This window comes from Rhinatrema bivittatum, chromosome 2, assembly GCF_901001135.1.
Source record: "Rhinatrema bivittatum chromosome 2, aRhiBiv1.1, whole genome shotgun sequence".
Taxonomy (NCBI): domain Eukaryota; kingdom Metazoa; phylum Chordata; class Amphibia; order Gymnophiona; family Rhinatrematidae; genus Rhinatrema; species Rhinatrema bivittatum.
In genome coordinates, this window is record NC_042616.1 from 168,038,519 (window position 1) to 168,055,573 (window position 17,055).

The 17,055-nt window shown below is 44.8% G+C and overlaps 1 protein-coding gene across 5 annotated transcripts in view; it reads left to right on the forward strand.

Moving 5' to 3' along the window:
• AKAP9 (A-kinase anchoring protein 9) overlaps positions 1–17,055 on the forward strand; it is a 687,299-nt gene that overhangs the window by 129,657 nt on the left and 540,587 nt on the right. For all 5 annotated transcript variants that reach the window (XM_029588843.1, XM_029588844.1, XM_029588845.1 and 2 more), the window contains 2 exons: positions 49–204; positions 14,805–15,002. In XM_029588843.1, the coding sequence (XP_029444703.1) occupies positions 49–204; positions 14,805–15,002 (354 nt within the window). The remainder of the gene's footprint in view (positions 1–48; positions 205–14,804; positions 15,003–17,055) is intronic.

The window sequence follows — 17,055 nt, forward strand, 5'->3', positions numbered from 1 at the left end:
CTATCATTTTTTAAATGTTTCAAATCACTTTATTTTTGTCTTATACAGCTCCAGGAGTTTGAAGCTGCCATCAAACAAAGAGATGGCATTATCACACAACTCACTGCTAACCTACAGCAAGCTCGGAAAGAAAAAGATGAAATTATGAGGGAGTTTTTGGAATTAACAGAACAAAGCCAAAAACTGAAAATCCAGTTTCAGCATGTAAGTAGCAAAGCTTTACAAGTCTGTCCACGTTTGATGATAATCTTCCGACAGATAGCTGTGTTAGTCTGGTGAGGTCTTGATTCTATTATCAAACCTGACAGGTTTGATAATAGAATCAATTAAGCTAATGGAGCACTTTTAGTTCAGGGAAAATTATTCTCCTGGCTACAGTTTTAAGAGATTATCAAAATGGCTTAATGACTTTTAAAGAAAATTTAGAATTAAGTGTTGATATTACTGTATTTGGTAGTAATGTTAGACATTTTCCTAGCATCCAGTCGGTTGAATCCAGAAAAGTGGGTTATGCATTCTAGGACAAGCAGGATGGTAGTCCTCACATGTGGGTGACTTCATCAGATGGAGCCCGGCACAGAAAACGTCTGTCAAAGTTTCTAGAACTTTGACCAGATGCACAGAGCATGCCCAGCATGGCACTGACCACATGTCCATGCGGGGTCCATCTTCATTCTTTCTTTTTCCGTGGAGCATTTGTCTCGCGGATGTGGAGCTCATGCTTTTTCTATTTTGGAAAACTTCCAATCAATCCTCTATCAGTTTTCTTCTCTCACCGAGTCCCTCGATCAGTTTCCAGCCCTTAGTTAGAAGATGTCGCAGTGAGTTCCCTTTCCTTGAAGTCGATCACAGATGGTGCTGTTTCTCGGTGGCTGCCGCTCGTTGATCTCTTTTTTTTCGATGGTGTCATCTGGGTTCTGCCGCTGCCCCGACTATATCCATCACAGATCCCCATGAGGTCTGTATTTTGTGCCTGTGGGCGTCGCACGATGTGCGCGGCTGTTCTTTTTGCACCCAGATGACCCCCAAGGATTGCCGTGTGCACCTTGATAAGATGGAGAAGTTGTTTGGGCCCAAGAAGCCTTAGCCCTCGATCTCAGCATCAGGAGGCATCGACTCCTACTAGGGGCAAGGAGGACCCTGTAAGTACCGGTCCTGAACTACCATCTCCTCTGCCAGTTCCTGAGAGCGAGTTAGGGGCTTGGAATTAGCCCATGTCTATTTCTTCCCATTCTAGGTCCGGGCCATCGCCCTTGGCGCCAGGGAAAGACTGGGCCAAGCATAGTGGGAAAGTGAGGAAGCACCGTCATCTGTCATCTTCCTCCCATGACTCCAAGCCCGGGAAGGCATCAACAGAGACTCCCCCAAAGTGGCCCTGCACCGACGAGGCATCGACCTCCATCAAGGTTGTGCCTGAGGCAGTCCCCACCAGTTCTGGTGCTTGGCACCGGTCTCCCTCAGGGCTCCGAGGGAGAGCAGGTTCCACCCCCTCCTCAAGCTGTACTGTAATCAGCTGCATTCGAGGAGGAGTTAGAGCACAGGGTGCAGTTAGCGGTCGGATGAGCCCTACAAGACATCGAGCTACCGGCCCCCTCTTGGCCACCACCGCCACAGGAGCCTGTGCCGTTGGTGTTGGCACCGTTGCTGGAGCATTTGGATTTGCTCCTTGAGGCACTACAGACACAACCCGTGCCAATGCCCTGCGAGCCTTCAATGCCACAGGGGACACCAGTGCGACCGCAATCGGAAACCATTCCCATCGCTGATTCCTCAGATGAGGGAGGGCTGGTGGTTATTCCTCCGCGGGTCCCTCAATGTCCACTGTGCACTGAACAGCTGGGTCCATCGACACCATCGATGCCCCTGGTGCTTGGAGAAGCCTCCTGTGCTCTCAGTGCTGTTGGTGCTCTCCGGTCTTTCGATGCCTTCGGGGCTCTTGGCGCCCTCAGTGCCCCAAGCCAAGGCCACGCTTCGGGCTCCTCCACCGGTGTCACCGGGTGATCTGAGTGAGGAGGATGCCCCCTGTGACCCGTGGGAAGATGAGCCTTACGAGTCTTCCTCTGCAGAATCCGAGGATTTGCCTTCTGAGCCATGCACACTGGAGGAAAGGCGCTGCTCTCCTCCAGCGGACCTGACATTTGCAGGTTTTGTCCGGGCCATGGTGGAGTTGGTACCCTTCCAGCTCCTGATGGAAGAAGACTCCAGGCACAAGATGCTGGAGGTCCTTCAATTCGTGGATGCTCCAAAGGAAGTGTTGGCTATCCCAGTCCATGACATTTTCAAGGAACTGTTTGTCCCCCTCTGGGAACATCCTATTTCAGTTCTGGTTAATCGGAAAACCGATGCTGTATATCTGATTCATCCCACCACTGGATTTGAGAGGTGTCAGCTTCTTCACTAGTCTGTGGTGGTGGAATCTGCCTAAAAACGGCTAAGAGGACCCACACCCATGCCTCGGCTCCTCCAGGACATGAACACAGGGCCCTAGATTCCCTGGGGCATAAGGTTTTCCAGGGTTCCATGTTGGCAGCTCGCATAGCCTGCTACCAGCTGTATATGAGCCAGTATTCCAGAAACATCTGGAAGCAGGTTCAGGTCCTGGTAGATTGCCTTCCTCAACAGCTACAGGAGGATTTCCTGAAGGCTGTGCAGCAGCGTTTTGAATGCGACAAGTATGAAGTGCGGTCCGCATATGACGTCTTTGAGATGGTGGCCAGAGTAGCTGCAGCGGACATTGGTGTCCGTTGTATGGCCAGGCTACAAGCTTCTGACCTCTGGCCAGAGGTTCAGGACCGTATTGCGGACTTGCCTTACACTGGAGAGAATCTCTTTGATGATAAGATTAAAGAGGCGGTAGCCCAGCTGAAAGATTTTCATGAAACCCTGCAACACCTTTCAGCTAGCACTTCTGACCTACAGTCCTTGGGCAAAAGGTCTTCCAGGCAGGGGCCTCGGCGCCCTTTTTACCGGCCAAGGAAGTACTACCCTACTCCCAGTTTAGTACAGTCTCAACGGCATGGACTGATGCCTTGCCCTAGACAGGCGCACACTACTTGGTCTCAGCCAGCTCCTCAGCCTAGCCCTGCTACAGGGTTTTGACTTGCCACGAGGGAGCATAAGCCACGGACCTGTGCCCACACTGGTGGACCCTCCGGTCAGGGGACAGCTACAGTCTTTCACGGACTAGGGAATGACTATCACCACTGACCGATGGGTCCTTTTCATTGTGCAGCGAGGGTTACCGGTTGCATTTCCAGGAGATTCTTCTGGACTCTCCCCCATGCCCCTCTTGTGGGAAAGTCCTCAATGGATCAGGAAATACTGCTCAAGGAGCTCTCCGCCCTCTTAATGGCTAGGGTGGTCAAGTCCATTCCGTCCAGTCAGTGAGGAAGCGACTTCTACTCTCGGTATTTCCTCATCTCAAAGAGAACAGGGAGCCTTCATCCGATCCTGGACTTTTGAGGGCCTTGAACAAATTCCTCAAGCTGGAAAAGTTCAAGAGGGTCTCGTTGTGTGTCCTTATTCCTCTCCTATGAAGCGGAGACTGGCTTTTGCCCCCTTGATTTAAGAGACGCATACGCCCACATAGAAATTTTCTGTGTCCACAGAAATATACCTCAGATTTGTGGTGTCCGGGAAGTATTTTCAATACCGGGTGCTGCATCTGCTCCCCGTGTCTTCAAGTGCCTGGCAGTAGTGAGGGCCTATCTGAGGTGGCTGCATGTGCAGGTTCTTTCCCTACCTGGATGACTGGCTCATCAAGAGCTTCTCCAGGCAGGGGACACTACAGTCCTTGGAAGCCACCATTCGTGTCTTGGAGACCTTAGATTTTCTGATCAACTACCCAAAGTCTCAGCTTGTCCAGTAACCAAAACTGGACTTCATCGGGGCCAGGTTTGACATGTCTCAGGCTCGGGCATTCTTGCCTCGGGATCGAGCATTCACCTTAGCTTCGCTTGCAGGTACAATCTCTCGAAGTCCCCAGCTCACAGCTCATAGTATGTTGCGCCTTTTGGGGCATATGGCTGCGACGGTTCATATCACTCCCTTTGCTCTCCTACACATGAGCAGAGCACAGTGGACCCTACGATTTCAGTGGCACTGGGCCACTCAGAGTCTCCGGGTGTGCATCTGAGTCACCCTACCGCTTTGGGACTCCCTCTCGTGGTGGATGACGTTTGCGTGGTAGCTTTGTGGAGATTTATATTATGTCATAGAGCACTCCACACTCAATCTGGTAAAGTAAAACTTAGTTTACTAAAGTAAATTAAATATATGGATAATAAATCAGCAAAGTGTTCCCGCACCCACTTTTATGCGCCTCTGAGTCCGGAGCATGCTTATCAGTTTCCCACACTGGAAAAGTCAGGGCCCTCATTATTTGCTGTTTGAATCCAATTCTCCGTTATGCCTTGCCATTGAAGCAGAGAGCAATGTTTGAGTTGCATCAAAGTATCAGGCTTATTGGTTAAGGGTAGTAACCACCACATCAGCAAGTTACCCCCATGCTTGTTTTCTCAGACTGTAAAAGTCAGGGCCCTTGTTGGTTGCTGTATAAATTCCATTCCCTTTTTCTTCCTGCCATTGAAGCAGAGAGCCATGATGGAGTTGCATCAACAGTATCAAGGCATATTGGTTAAGAGTAGTAACTGCCACACAAGCAAGTTACCCCCATGCACTCTTTTCTTCATTTCCATCCTTTAGCCTTTAGGGATCCATAGTATTTATCCCATGCCTCTTTGAATTCTTTCACGGTTTTGGTTTTCACCACCTCCCCCAGAAGGGCATTGCAGGCATCCACCACCCTCTCCGTGAAGAAATATTTTCTGACGTTGGTTCTGAGATGTCCTCCCTGGAGTTTCCTTTTATAACCCCTAGTTCTACTGATTTCCTTCCAATGGAAAGCTTTGATGTTTGTACATCATTAAAACCTTTCTGGTATCTGAAGGCCTATATCATATCATCTCTGCGCCTCCTCTCTTTTCAGGGTATACATATTGGTATCCTTCAGTCTTCCTTCATAGATTTTCTGATACTGACCCCCTAGCATTTTGGTAGCCCTTCTGGGGACTTCTGCCTATGGATTCAAGTGGAGGAAGTTTGCCTTTGGGATTGAGGAAAAGGCCTTGAATCCTTTCTCCTGCTCCATACGAAAACTGCTAGATTACCTTCTACATATTTCCAAGTCTAGTCTTGGATACTCAAGAGTTTACCTTAGTGCGATTAGCACTTACCATTTCCACATAGAAGGTAAACACATCCTTGTACAGCCTTTAGTTATCCAATATATGCAGGGCTTGCTTCCCTTGAAACCTCCCATTCATCTTCCTGCTGTGTCATGGGACCTCAATATGGTATTGACTCAGCTAGTGAAAGCTCCCTTTGAGCTTATAGACTTGTGAGCTGAAATACCTGACCTGGAACGTCACATTTTTTAGTGACTGTCACCTTAGCCAATACAGTCAGTGAGTTCCAGGCCTTAGTGACTTATCTACCATATACCAAGGTTTTTTTTTTGTTGGTTTTTTTTTTAGAATAGAGTAATTCTGTGCACCTTACGTTCCTTCCTAAGGTAATGTTGGATTTCTACCTTAACCAGGTAATTGTCCTTCCAGCATTCTTTCTCAAGCCACATATTCAGAAAGGTAAATAAGCAATACACAAGTTGGACAAGGGAGCTTTCACCTTCTATCTGGAGTGGACTGAAGCCCTTAGAAAGTTCACCCAGCCTTTTGTTACTTTTTACATGAGCCATTGCCAAACACACCATTTCTAATTGGCTAGCAGATTACATCATCTTCTTTACACGCAGATGGGCTTGAATCTGATGGGTTATGTCAAGATTCAGCATCAAAGGCATGGCGGCGTTGGTAGCCTACCTAAGATCAGCTTCCATGGAGGAGATCTGCATGATTGCAACATGGCGTTCTTTCCACACTTTCTTATTGCACTATTGCTTGGGCAAGGACTCCTGTCGCAACAATAGGTTTGGCCAGTCTGTCCTGAGGAGTCTCTTTGAGGTGTAGAAACCAACTTCATCCCTCATAGGGCACGTTATATTGGTTCCAGGCTTCTCCTATTAAAAAAAAAAAGATAGAATGGCTTGATGGCACTAAAAATAGTTTTGAAAAAACAAAAGCAAGACTGATGCCTTGAAAAGAGAATTTATTGAATACAATAACACCCGACTCCGGCTGAGTTTCGCCTTTTTGGCTTTATCAGGGGCTGTAAAAAGTAACAATTATTTATTTATTTACATATATATATATAGTTAAAAACAAATTAAGATAGGAACAAATCAACCCAATATATAAATTAAATTAAAAGATCCATCCAGTCAGAAGAAATTCTGTATACATACATAGTGTCACAGTGTGAGGAGGAGAACCAACATATCACATGTATTTGATAGGAACAGTTATGTTAAAAAAAAAAAAAAAAAAAAAAAAAAAAAATCTTTCTGTCATCAATCTAAGCAGGTAAATTATTTAATACCATTTAGATAAAATGAAAAAATTGATTCGTGTTTGACAATAGTTTAGTGTTTCTAATTTTTTACATTATAGAAGTATCTTGTTTATACAATTAATTTTGAAACAAACTTTTGATCTTCATGTAAATATATTAAGAATATTTTTACCCTTTGGACTTAATATCTTGCAGATTTTTTCAGACACCTAATCTATATGTTTATTTTATTTATTTTTTTAGCTGAGACTCACACCTTTATACAAATGTGGTTGTTAACATATTTGTAAAGTATGCAATCATAAGGTAATTTTTTAATTTCGATCACAATTGATTGACTTATATTTTTCTTTTGTTTCCGAATTATATGTATTGTATGACTTTCTCTGTTCCTATCAAATACATGTGATATGTTGGCTCTGCTCCTCACACTGTGACGCTCTATGTATGCTTTTGTTTTTTCACATCTGTGGCTACTCTAGACCGCCTTCCGTTTTGTTTTTTGGGTCCTTCCTTATCTCGGACTAAAAATAGTTTTTCTGTCGATAAGCAGGGCTGAATTACATGATCTGTGGATGACGTCACCCAGCAGCATCTAATGGACTTGTCTCTCCAAGATAGTAGAGCTTTGAGCTCTACTGAGCATGTGTGGGAGTTCCTGCACGGTTGTTGCCTAGAGTGCCTCCTCAGTCTGTTTTTGTCTGAGCACAGCCTGGATGTGTATTCTGTCTCTCTAGATATTTTTTCCAGACCAGTGTCGCCCATGATGGTTAACACTTTCTCAGAACCTTTGATATGAGGTTTTAGATCTTTTCACACAATCACAGCAGAGTAAGACTGTTCAGAGGTGGTTGACTGCCGCAGACTGCAGGGAAAGACCCTCTAATGCTGAATAAATTGCTAGGATATTGAACTACATGTAACCACTGCATATAGATATGGGTAAGAAATATGGAACTTCAGAAGAACTCCTTGCCAAGAATGTCTTAGAAGCTTTATTCAGGGCAGACGATCACGAACCATGGGAAATGGAACTCTACAATTGAAATTCCATTTTCTTATTGGCGAAAAGTTCATAATCTGGTAGAGTGGGAGAGCCACTGGATCTGACGGGGCATCCAATATTTAGAGGGATCCAAAGAGTTCAATTGAAGGGACTTTGACGGTAATAGGTGAAAGTTCAAAGGAATTACACATGAACTTTTCGCCAATAAGAAAATGGAATTTCAATTGTAGAGTTCCATTTCCCATGGTTCGTGATCGTCTGCCCTGAATAAAGCTTCTAAGACATTCTTGGCAAGGAGTTCTTCTGAAGTTCCATATTTCTTACCCATATCTATATGCAGTGGTTACACGTAGTTCAATATCCTAGCAATTTATTCAGCATCAGAGGGTCTTTTCCTGCAGTCTGCGGCAGAAAGGGTTTATACCCACAACAGCTTTTGAAGTTGGAAGAGTGCATTTGTCAATTTCTCAGTTCTATCTATGAACTTTTAAACTTTTTTCCAGTCATCAGCTTCAACTGGAGCTCAGTGTATGATGTGGCTCAGGGCAAACAGCATCCAATTTAATTTCAGTGAGAAATCACTGAATGTACTTGGTCTCTCTGATAAATTAAGAAATGAAATGTAGCCGTCCAGCCCTATTATGGATCCCCGAGCACCTTCTACATTTAAGTCATGTTGTCTTAGGAGTCAATTCCAGGTTTTTCAGCAGTACCACCTACCTCCTCTTCCAACCCAAAATTGGCAACCACCTCTGGCCACACTCTGGCAGCAGGATGGCCCCCAGCCTAAGGCTACACAAAAAGCAGGCACAAGCCCAGGCCAGTTTTTCATCTTTCTAAATTCTGTTCTGCAGCGGCACAGGATCCAAATCCTTCTTTTTTTTTTTTTTTTTTGAGACATGGAGTCAGACAGCCAAGGACCTCTAGGTCCTCTGATTCTTGGAGTCTGGATGACGTTACTTTTGCTCCCGGCTGCCATCCCCTCCATACTTATCAAATTTTACTCCCTATCTATCTCATTTAATGCAGTCTCACTGTGAAATGCAAGCACTTCTTCATCATCTATTGATAATATCAATCTCTGCGTTCCTACTTAGATAAGTTTTCTACTCCCCATATTCCTAATCCCCAATATCTCATGAGGATTGAAACCCATTTCTGAAAGTGAAGCCCTTGACTGAAATGTCTACTTCATTAGGGATTGAGAGGGTATTCCCTCAGAAGATTTTTTCCTTCCATAAAAAAATAATTTCGGAAGAGAGATGCGCCCTTGGACTGATAGATCTAAATGGTCATATACCTATCCATCCTTCACATTGCTGCTGCTGCCTTTGCTTACAGGGGGATTCTTCCCACTACCAGTACAGGATACTTCTGTTTGTCTTTTTGGCAGCTCCGAGAGTCTTTACCGAATGTCTTGCGGTGGTAGATGCACACTTCTGTTGCCAGAGGATTCAATGTTCTTTCCTGTACTTGAATGACTGGCTTATCTCAATGAACTATTGAGAATAAAGGTTGTTATCTTTCCCTATGTGAGGCAACCCATTTTTTCTACAAAATTTGGACTGTCTAGTCAATTTCCAAAAGTCAGATCTAGTACTGGTGGACTAATGACATCCATTGAACCATGGATAGACTCGCTGCATGAGAGAGTTCCTGACAACGAATCGAGCGTACGTGGTGATATTGCTCATTCTCAAAGTTCTGACCTTCCATTGCATGACAGCTGGTGTGATTCTCATTACGTCAGGTCACATGGTAACAGCTATATTGTCCCACTGACTTTCTATCCAGTGATCTCAGACTGGTTATGGGGCATTTTTCCTTCTCCATAGGAGTGACAAACCTCATCAACTTTATTCCACCTCTTCTGCTGCTGATTCCCAGGTGAGTGCAACTGCGGCTACCTGACCGTGCGTGTCCTGGGCAGCTATAGTTGTAAATCTCATATGACTTGCCAGCTATGCCCCTATATACCTGCGGACACACCCCCTGTTATTAACTTAAAACGAAAGAAAGCTCTGTTATCCAATTCTTCCATACCTTAATCTGCTGGTTTGGGTGATAAACACTTAATACCTTCCTATGGATTGGGTATTCCATTTTTTTCTTGTGAGCCAAGCACTTGTTCCCCTCTCTGGTTGGGGCCTGCCACACTGCCGATAGAAGTATATCTCACCATCTTAGCAACTTCCATGTTCAAGTACACTCAAAATTTATCTCTGTTCATTCACTGAGATCTGGCTTTCTGAGAGGCTTGCGCCACATTTACCCTTGGGGCAACCATTTCCCCTTCCAGATGACTTGAATATTGTCCGTTTTTTGGTTTACAGTGGAAGGATTTTCTTCAGTTTTGATATGACATGTTGCAAGAATCTTTGAACTTCAAACTAATGCCCTCTCTAGGCCACGCATGCAACCCTTTTCAATGATTAGGTGGTCCTTCCCGCTCAACAAAAACTTTAAACCACAGATTCTCAACTTTCCATATCAATCAATTCATTGTGTTGTCTATCCTTTCTTCTGAGACCTTGTGTCTGAAAAAGAGGAAGACTCCTTCAGGCCTTAGGTTGTAGTGATGTCTTCAACCGATATAAGATAAGAACTTGCTTGTGTTGCCAGGCTTCTCCTCTAGCTTGTCACTTGCAGCACTAACTGACTTGACATCAGCCGTTTGCCATACGTTGTCCACCAGCTTAGCAGAATGTGTTCAGCTCTGCTAGCAGATAACAGACTTGATCCACCCTCTTCAGCTCAGAGCTCTGACTTCTTTGGTGGCTCATCTTAGGGTAATATCCCTTGAGTATGTTTGCAAAGCTGCACCTTGATCATCAGTTAACACCTTTACGATCTATTTCTGTCTCTATATCCTCTCAAGGACTGACAGTACCTACAGACAAGCAGTTTTGCGTGACCTGTTCTTTTGGTGGTTTACTCTCCACAAAGGAGTCCGGGTTGCTTACTAAGTAAACCCTCCATTGCAGCCCTCAGCTTGGGACTCCCCACAGATCATATCTAATTCAGCCCTGCTTATAAACGGGGAAAAAAACAAGTTTTCTTACCATAAACTGTAATCTGTAATACCAAGGAATCCTTAATCACCTATTCCTGTGAATAAAATAGACTCCTTCTTAGATATATTTATAATATTGCTTTTAGACCTATTAAATAGGCAAATATTTTAACACAAGCATTGACAAATTGTCATATGATCTAGGAGTGAGTCCCAAAAACTAGGAGCCAAACTAGGATGGAAGGAGGGCCAGTTGGTTGAGAGGTCTCTCAGTTTACCCCCCCCCCCCCGTACTACCTTTGTCCTCAGTCTCTCTCTCTCTCTCAGATCTACCCCCGCCCCTAATTTTCCCTGACCTCATCAGTCTCCTTTCTCAATGTCCCTGTTAGGGAGCATGTAAGGAACTCCCTCAGAATGGCTTAAAAGACTGGGTACAGCTAACTGTACTGTTCCTTCTTAACTGTCAACTGCAGAGGGGGTTTCTGGGATAGAGTGGAGCCTTGCAAGTGGGGATAAGAGACCAGGGCCAAGAGAGATGAAGGGGGCCTGGGGAGAGAGGCAGAAGCCTCGAGAATACGAACTGCAAATTATGATTTTTTTTTGTTGAAGTTCTCAAACTAGCTAACAGTTTTGTTTATTATTATTTAACAGGAAAGATGCTTATAACGAGTATTGCCAGAGTCCAGCCTGGAGTTTGTTCTCTGGCTAGTCCTGACTGCTTGGTATCAGTGTCCCCTTGTCCCGTGCAGTCTTCCTCTGCCTCTCTTTCCCTCGCCTCCAGCTGTCTTCCTCTCTTAATCTCCCATCCCTAGCAATCTCTTTCTCTTTGAAACTCTTACCCTTGCACCCAACAGTCTTTCCTCTCTGTCAACCTCCACCAAGTCCTCATCAGTATACCTTTCTATCTTATCCCATCCCTAGTCCTCAGCAGTCTCCCTCATACCATCCCTGCCCCTAGGAGTCTCCCTCTCTCTTAATCTCACCCTCCATCTTCAGCAATCTTCCTCTCAAATCACCACCCACTCCCGAGTTTCCATTAGTATCTCTCAAACTCCTCATTCCCAGAAGCTTTCCTCGTTCTCTCAATCCCTGTCATAGTTGGACAGGCTGGGATTAGGGATTACCCCTACAGGAGCAGGGCCAGACTCTGGGGCAAGGCCGGACTGAGTCTTCCGTTTGTACCAACCACCTCCCCTGCAGGTTGAGCCCTTTGGTTCTGGTGACTGGCAGGATTTAGCTGGAGCACAGCATAGGTTGGGAGCTGGAAAAAGGTATGGGTTAGGATGGGAGACATGGCTGGCACTGTGAGGACAGGCAGGAGCAGGATTCAGGCAGGTCTGAAGACACAGACTGGAACCAAGGGCAGACCTGGGGCTGGAGACCAGGCCTGGAACAGGAGACGATGCTGGGACTGAAGACAGGCAAACAATGGCTTGAAGTGAGGGCAAAGCCTGGACTAGGACCGGACAAGGACATGACTTGAACAAGCAAATAATAAACAAGAAGTCCCAAACAGGGCCCAAAGCTGGGCCAAGCGAACCTAGAAGGCCCAAAGGCACAAGGCAGAACAGGGAGTTCTAGGAGGCCACTGAGTAAGGCAGGAAGGCCTCGAAAACTGCAGAGAAAGGCAAGGAGGCCTGGAAGGCTACAAAGTAAGGCAGGAGGCCGCAGTAGGCTAAAAGGCAAGACAGGAAAGCATGACAAGGATTGCCAGGTCAAGGAGAAGTGGTGACTCGATGAAGAGGAAAAGTGAGAATGGAGAGACTGGGTTAGGTAGGGATCAGCGAAAAGGCGACTAGAGCAGCTGTGAGGGAGGCTTGCTGAAGACTCTGCTGGCATGGGGTCTGCATAACAGTCTGAATCATGACAACTCCGCCTTATCCTCAACAATTTCTCTTACTGTGTTCCATTATCAGTAGGCTGCAGCTCTCTCCATCTGGCCTGATGCTGAAAACAGCTCTCTTTGCTAATGCTGTCACCACCTCCTTCTTCCATGGGCCTCTACAAGCCGATGACACTGCCCGCTTCTAATTGGCCCATGCAGACTGCAGACACCATCTTTTTCTCCTCCTATTGACCTAATTTTGTAGTCATCATTGCAATCATTGCCTGGGATTTGTCAAGCCCTCCTTTTAATAATTTTTATGTTTTCCTGTTTTATAACCAAACATAAGGTAAAAGAGAGGTTTGATTTTACCTGTTTTAAGATTGGAATCTCATTTTGGTTTGTGGTTCTTGCAATTGAGAATTAGCTGCGAAACTACTGTACTTTTACACATAGTTGTGTGCAATTAATCAGTCTGTGAATCCCCGGGCTAAAATTATGTATTTTATTTATTTTTATTTATTTAAAAACTTTTATATACCGGTATTAGTATGCATACATCATACCGGTTTACAATGTAACTTTAAAGGTAGAAATTACAATGAACAGGGAGGGCGAACAAGGAGGAGTATACAAAGAGCAGGAGGTGGAGGAATTAAAGCAATAAATAAAAACTGCAACGGACTATTTACAGGAATATACAAGGCGTAGGCAAGATACTTGCAGAAGTCGGTGTACTTAATCAGGGTAGGCTTGTCGGAAGAGCCATGTTTTAAGTTTTTTTCTGAACTTGGCGTAACATGGCTCTAGCCTGAGAGTGGTAGGGAGGGCGTTCCATTGTTTAGGGCCTGCAATGGATAGTGCACGGTCCCTAGTAGAGGAGAGGTGGGCTTTTTTCAAAGGGGGAATGGAGAGGGTGCCTTTGTTGACAGTGCGAGTGGGTCGTTCAGTGCGTATAGGACGAAAGGGTTCATCCAACCAATTGGAATTGTGCGAGTGGATGGACTTGTGCACTATGGTTAGAATTTTGAAGAGAATTCGGGATGCGATGGGGAGCCAGTGGAGTTCTTTGAGTATTGGGGTAATGTGATCAGCTTTCCTTGAGTTGGTGATGACCCTGGCGATGGCATTCTGGAGCATTTGTAAGGGCTTGGTGGTGGAGGAGGGTAGGCCAAGGAAGAGGGCATTACAGTAGTCCAGCTTTGAGGAAAGGGTGGCTTGGACGACGGTGCGGAAGTCATGATAGTGGAGGAGAGGTCTGAGTTTCTTCAGGATGTGAAGCTTGAAGAAACCTTCTTTGAGGATGGAGTTGATCTGTTTTTTGAGATTGAGTTGTTGATCTATGATAACCCCAAGGTCTCTTACTGTGGGTTGGGGTGTTATGACGTTGAAAGCTGGATCGTTGGAGATCGGTGGTTTGGGAGGGAGGTGAGGAGAGATAAGGAGCAGCTCTGTTTTGGAGGAGTTTAGAGCGAGGTGGATGTTGGTGAGGAAGTCATTGATGTTGGCATTGATGTTGTCATTGATGTTGGCATTGATGTTGGCATTGATGTTGTCATTGATGTTGGCATTGATGTTGGCATTGATTTTAGCGTATGTATTCAGATTTTACAGATTACTTAGCATCATGCAGATTCTTTTCCTGTAGTACACATTAAGGGGCGGATTTTCAGAGCCCTGCTCGCCTAAATCCGCCCAAAACTGGGCGGATTTAGGCGAGCAGGGCCCTGCGCGCCGGTAAGCCTATTTTACATAGGCCTACCGGCGCGCGCAGAGCCCCGGGACTCGCGTAAGTCCCGGGGTTTTCGGAGGGGGCGTGTCGGGGGGCGGGCCCGAACCGTGCGGCGTTCCGGGGGCGGGCCCGGGGGCGTGGCTACGACCCGGGGGCGGCCCGGGGGCGTGGCCGCGCCCTCCGGACCCGCCCCCAGGTCGCGTCCTGGCGCGCAGGAGGCCCGCTGACGTGCGGGGATTTACGCCTCCCTCTGGGAGGCGTAAATCCCCCGACAAAGGTAAGGGGGGGGCTTAGACAGGGCCGGGTGGGTGGGTTAGGGAGGGGAAGGTGAGGGGAGGGCAAAAGGAAGTTCCCTCCGAGGCCGCTCCGATTTCGGAGCGGCCTCGGAGGGAACGGGGGTAGGCTGCACGGCTCGGCGCGTGCCGGCTATACAAAATCGATAGCCTTGCGCGCGCCGATCCAGGTTTTTAGCAGATACGCGCGGCTCCGCGCGTATCTACTAAAATCCAGCGTACTTTTGTTTGCGCCTGGAGCGCAAACAAAAGTAGGCCTATTCGCGGAGTATGAAAATCCGCCCCTAAGTATTTTTTTCTGACTCTTGTGCTTGCTTACTAATCTTTGTATAGACAAGCACTGCTCTTTCACTTTGAAAACATAAAATTAAAGAGCATGTCATCTTGACTTCTGAACTCAAGATTATCTACCAGGAAAAATTGCTTACATGCTTGTTTGCACTGAATCAGTGCTTATTCTGTTCAAGTTACAGGCAAGTGAAACACTAAGGAATACCAGTCATACCAGCACGGCTGCAGACCTGCTGCTTGCCAAACAACAAATCATCACTTATCAGCAACAACTAGAAGAGCAAGAACACCAGCTAAAAATCTCTCAAAATCAAATTGAAGAATTCCAAGCACAAGCTATATTTCTGCAGCAGAGAACTGGGAGCTACGAAATGGTATGTGTTTACACAAACAGTTTGGTAAATTACAGTGTGACATTTAGGTTGTTAATGTTCTTGTAGTTGATCATTCTTCTAGTTACAAAATGCAAATGATTGTCTAAACTGCCAATGACCTTTATAGGAAACTCATAATTAAGTAGTGTTTCTGTCTCTGTAGCATGAGCAGTAAACTTATGAAACTAATAATATAGAAAATAACACTTGCTTTAGGTTGTATTAAGTAAGCACCTAATTCAGACTGCAGGGATTATATGCTTTACAATGTGGTGGGGATTTATGAGCCAGAAAAAACCTTAGGTGTTAATTATGCTATCCCAACTGTGCTGTTTTAAGCATATACGTTTTCCCTATATAAGAGATGTACACTGATCTTGCATTTGACTTGACTTAATGTTTTCTCAGTTTATATTTAAATTTCGCAGTTTAATGAACTTATTGTAAAATGGCCATTGGGCTACCTTGGTTTTTCTCATTTGTACACTTTGATTATCACCATGATTGTGAGAAATTAAAAAAGAAATCCCCAAACAGCATGCAGGCAGTGGGAAACACTAGTTTTAAAAATCCTGCTACGCTTCAAACATATATCAGGGAGATAGCATGATTTTTCCTCCCTAATGAAGCTACCCAAAACAGAGCTTAACTTTTTAATTCTATCACTTTCATAATGGGGAAATGCACAGTAGTCAGAATAACAATATACACAGATACATAGTAAAAAGATGACCCATCTAGTCTGCCCAGCAGTATGCCTTCTGTGTAGGGTCACCAAACCGAAATTATACTGCTACATGTTAGTTGTATTCTACAGGGAGGGTCTGATGCCTACCTCTCTAAATCCACTCCAAACTAGAAACATTTATTGCAATTTTAATATAGTATCTATATTTGGCCAGTTATAAATTAGTTTGGTTTGTGTACCAATCAGAATTCACTAACTTTAGAGACTGAGTTCTTGTATGAGAGATACCAAAGACCCTACTGTTGATTCTTTAATCCTAATAAAACACAGCAGTAAAAGTTTACACAAATATATTTATAGGATTGATTTACAATACCAGAAGCCAGAGAATGACAAAGTTTGCATTATAAACAAAAAGAGAAACGCTATCAGCTATGATACCTTTTACTATAATAAAAAGTTGTAAAAACAGCAATTTCATAGATTCCAGAGACAAAGCAGAATAAGATTCTTCATGACTGAAGAAACTGAAAGATGGAACTAGCACATTTTATGCTTATGGTGTAATTCACGACTGTTATGTATTATGTTGGAGGCCGTTTGATTGCCCATGTTGTTCTCTGCTGCACACCCATGAAAGTGGTATATAAAAGCTTTTTGATAAATAAAACCTTTCTCTTCCCTCTTCATGCAGGGGTACATGAGGCATGGCCCCTCCTTTATAGATTCTGCAGGCTACTTTCTCTCTCCTTTTACACACAGGGAGGCCGATGCAATAAATCGGCATGGAAAACGGGTGCTCAGTGTTGAGCGCCCGCTTTCCTAATGCACGCCCAGCACCTCTCCTGGGCATGCGATTGAATATTTAAATGAGGGGTCATGCTGCCAAGGAGGCACTAGGGACAAATGTGAGCCCCTAGTGTCTCCTTGGCAGCAGGCCCCCAGGAGAGGTGGCTGGCAGCGGGTTAGGAAAACAGACGGTCAGTTTTATGAGCATCTGTTTACCTAACCTGTGCACAGCCATGCCACAGTATTAAGATGGAGGAAGTACAGAAAAACAGTATTTTCTGCTTTTCTTTACACTTTTGGGCTGCTTAGAAATTCATTACCCTTCCTTATTAATTACTCTACTTATCTAATAATTTTGAAGGCACTATGTTTGGTAAGTCTTTGTTTGTATGAATTACTATATATTTTATTTTGCTTTTAGTTAAGTATATTTATAGTTTTAAACAATAGATTATGTATGTTTTATTTTTGTTAACCATTTTGATTAATTTCCAAATTGTAAAAGCGGTATGCAAACATGTCTAAATAAATAAATAAATAACGCCTGCTCTGGTATTTGTCTTTGACTTCCTAGTA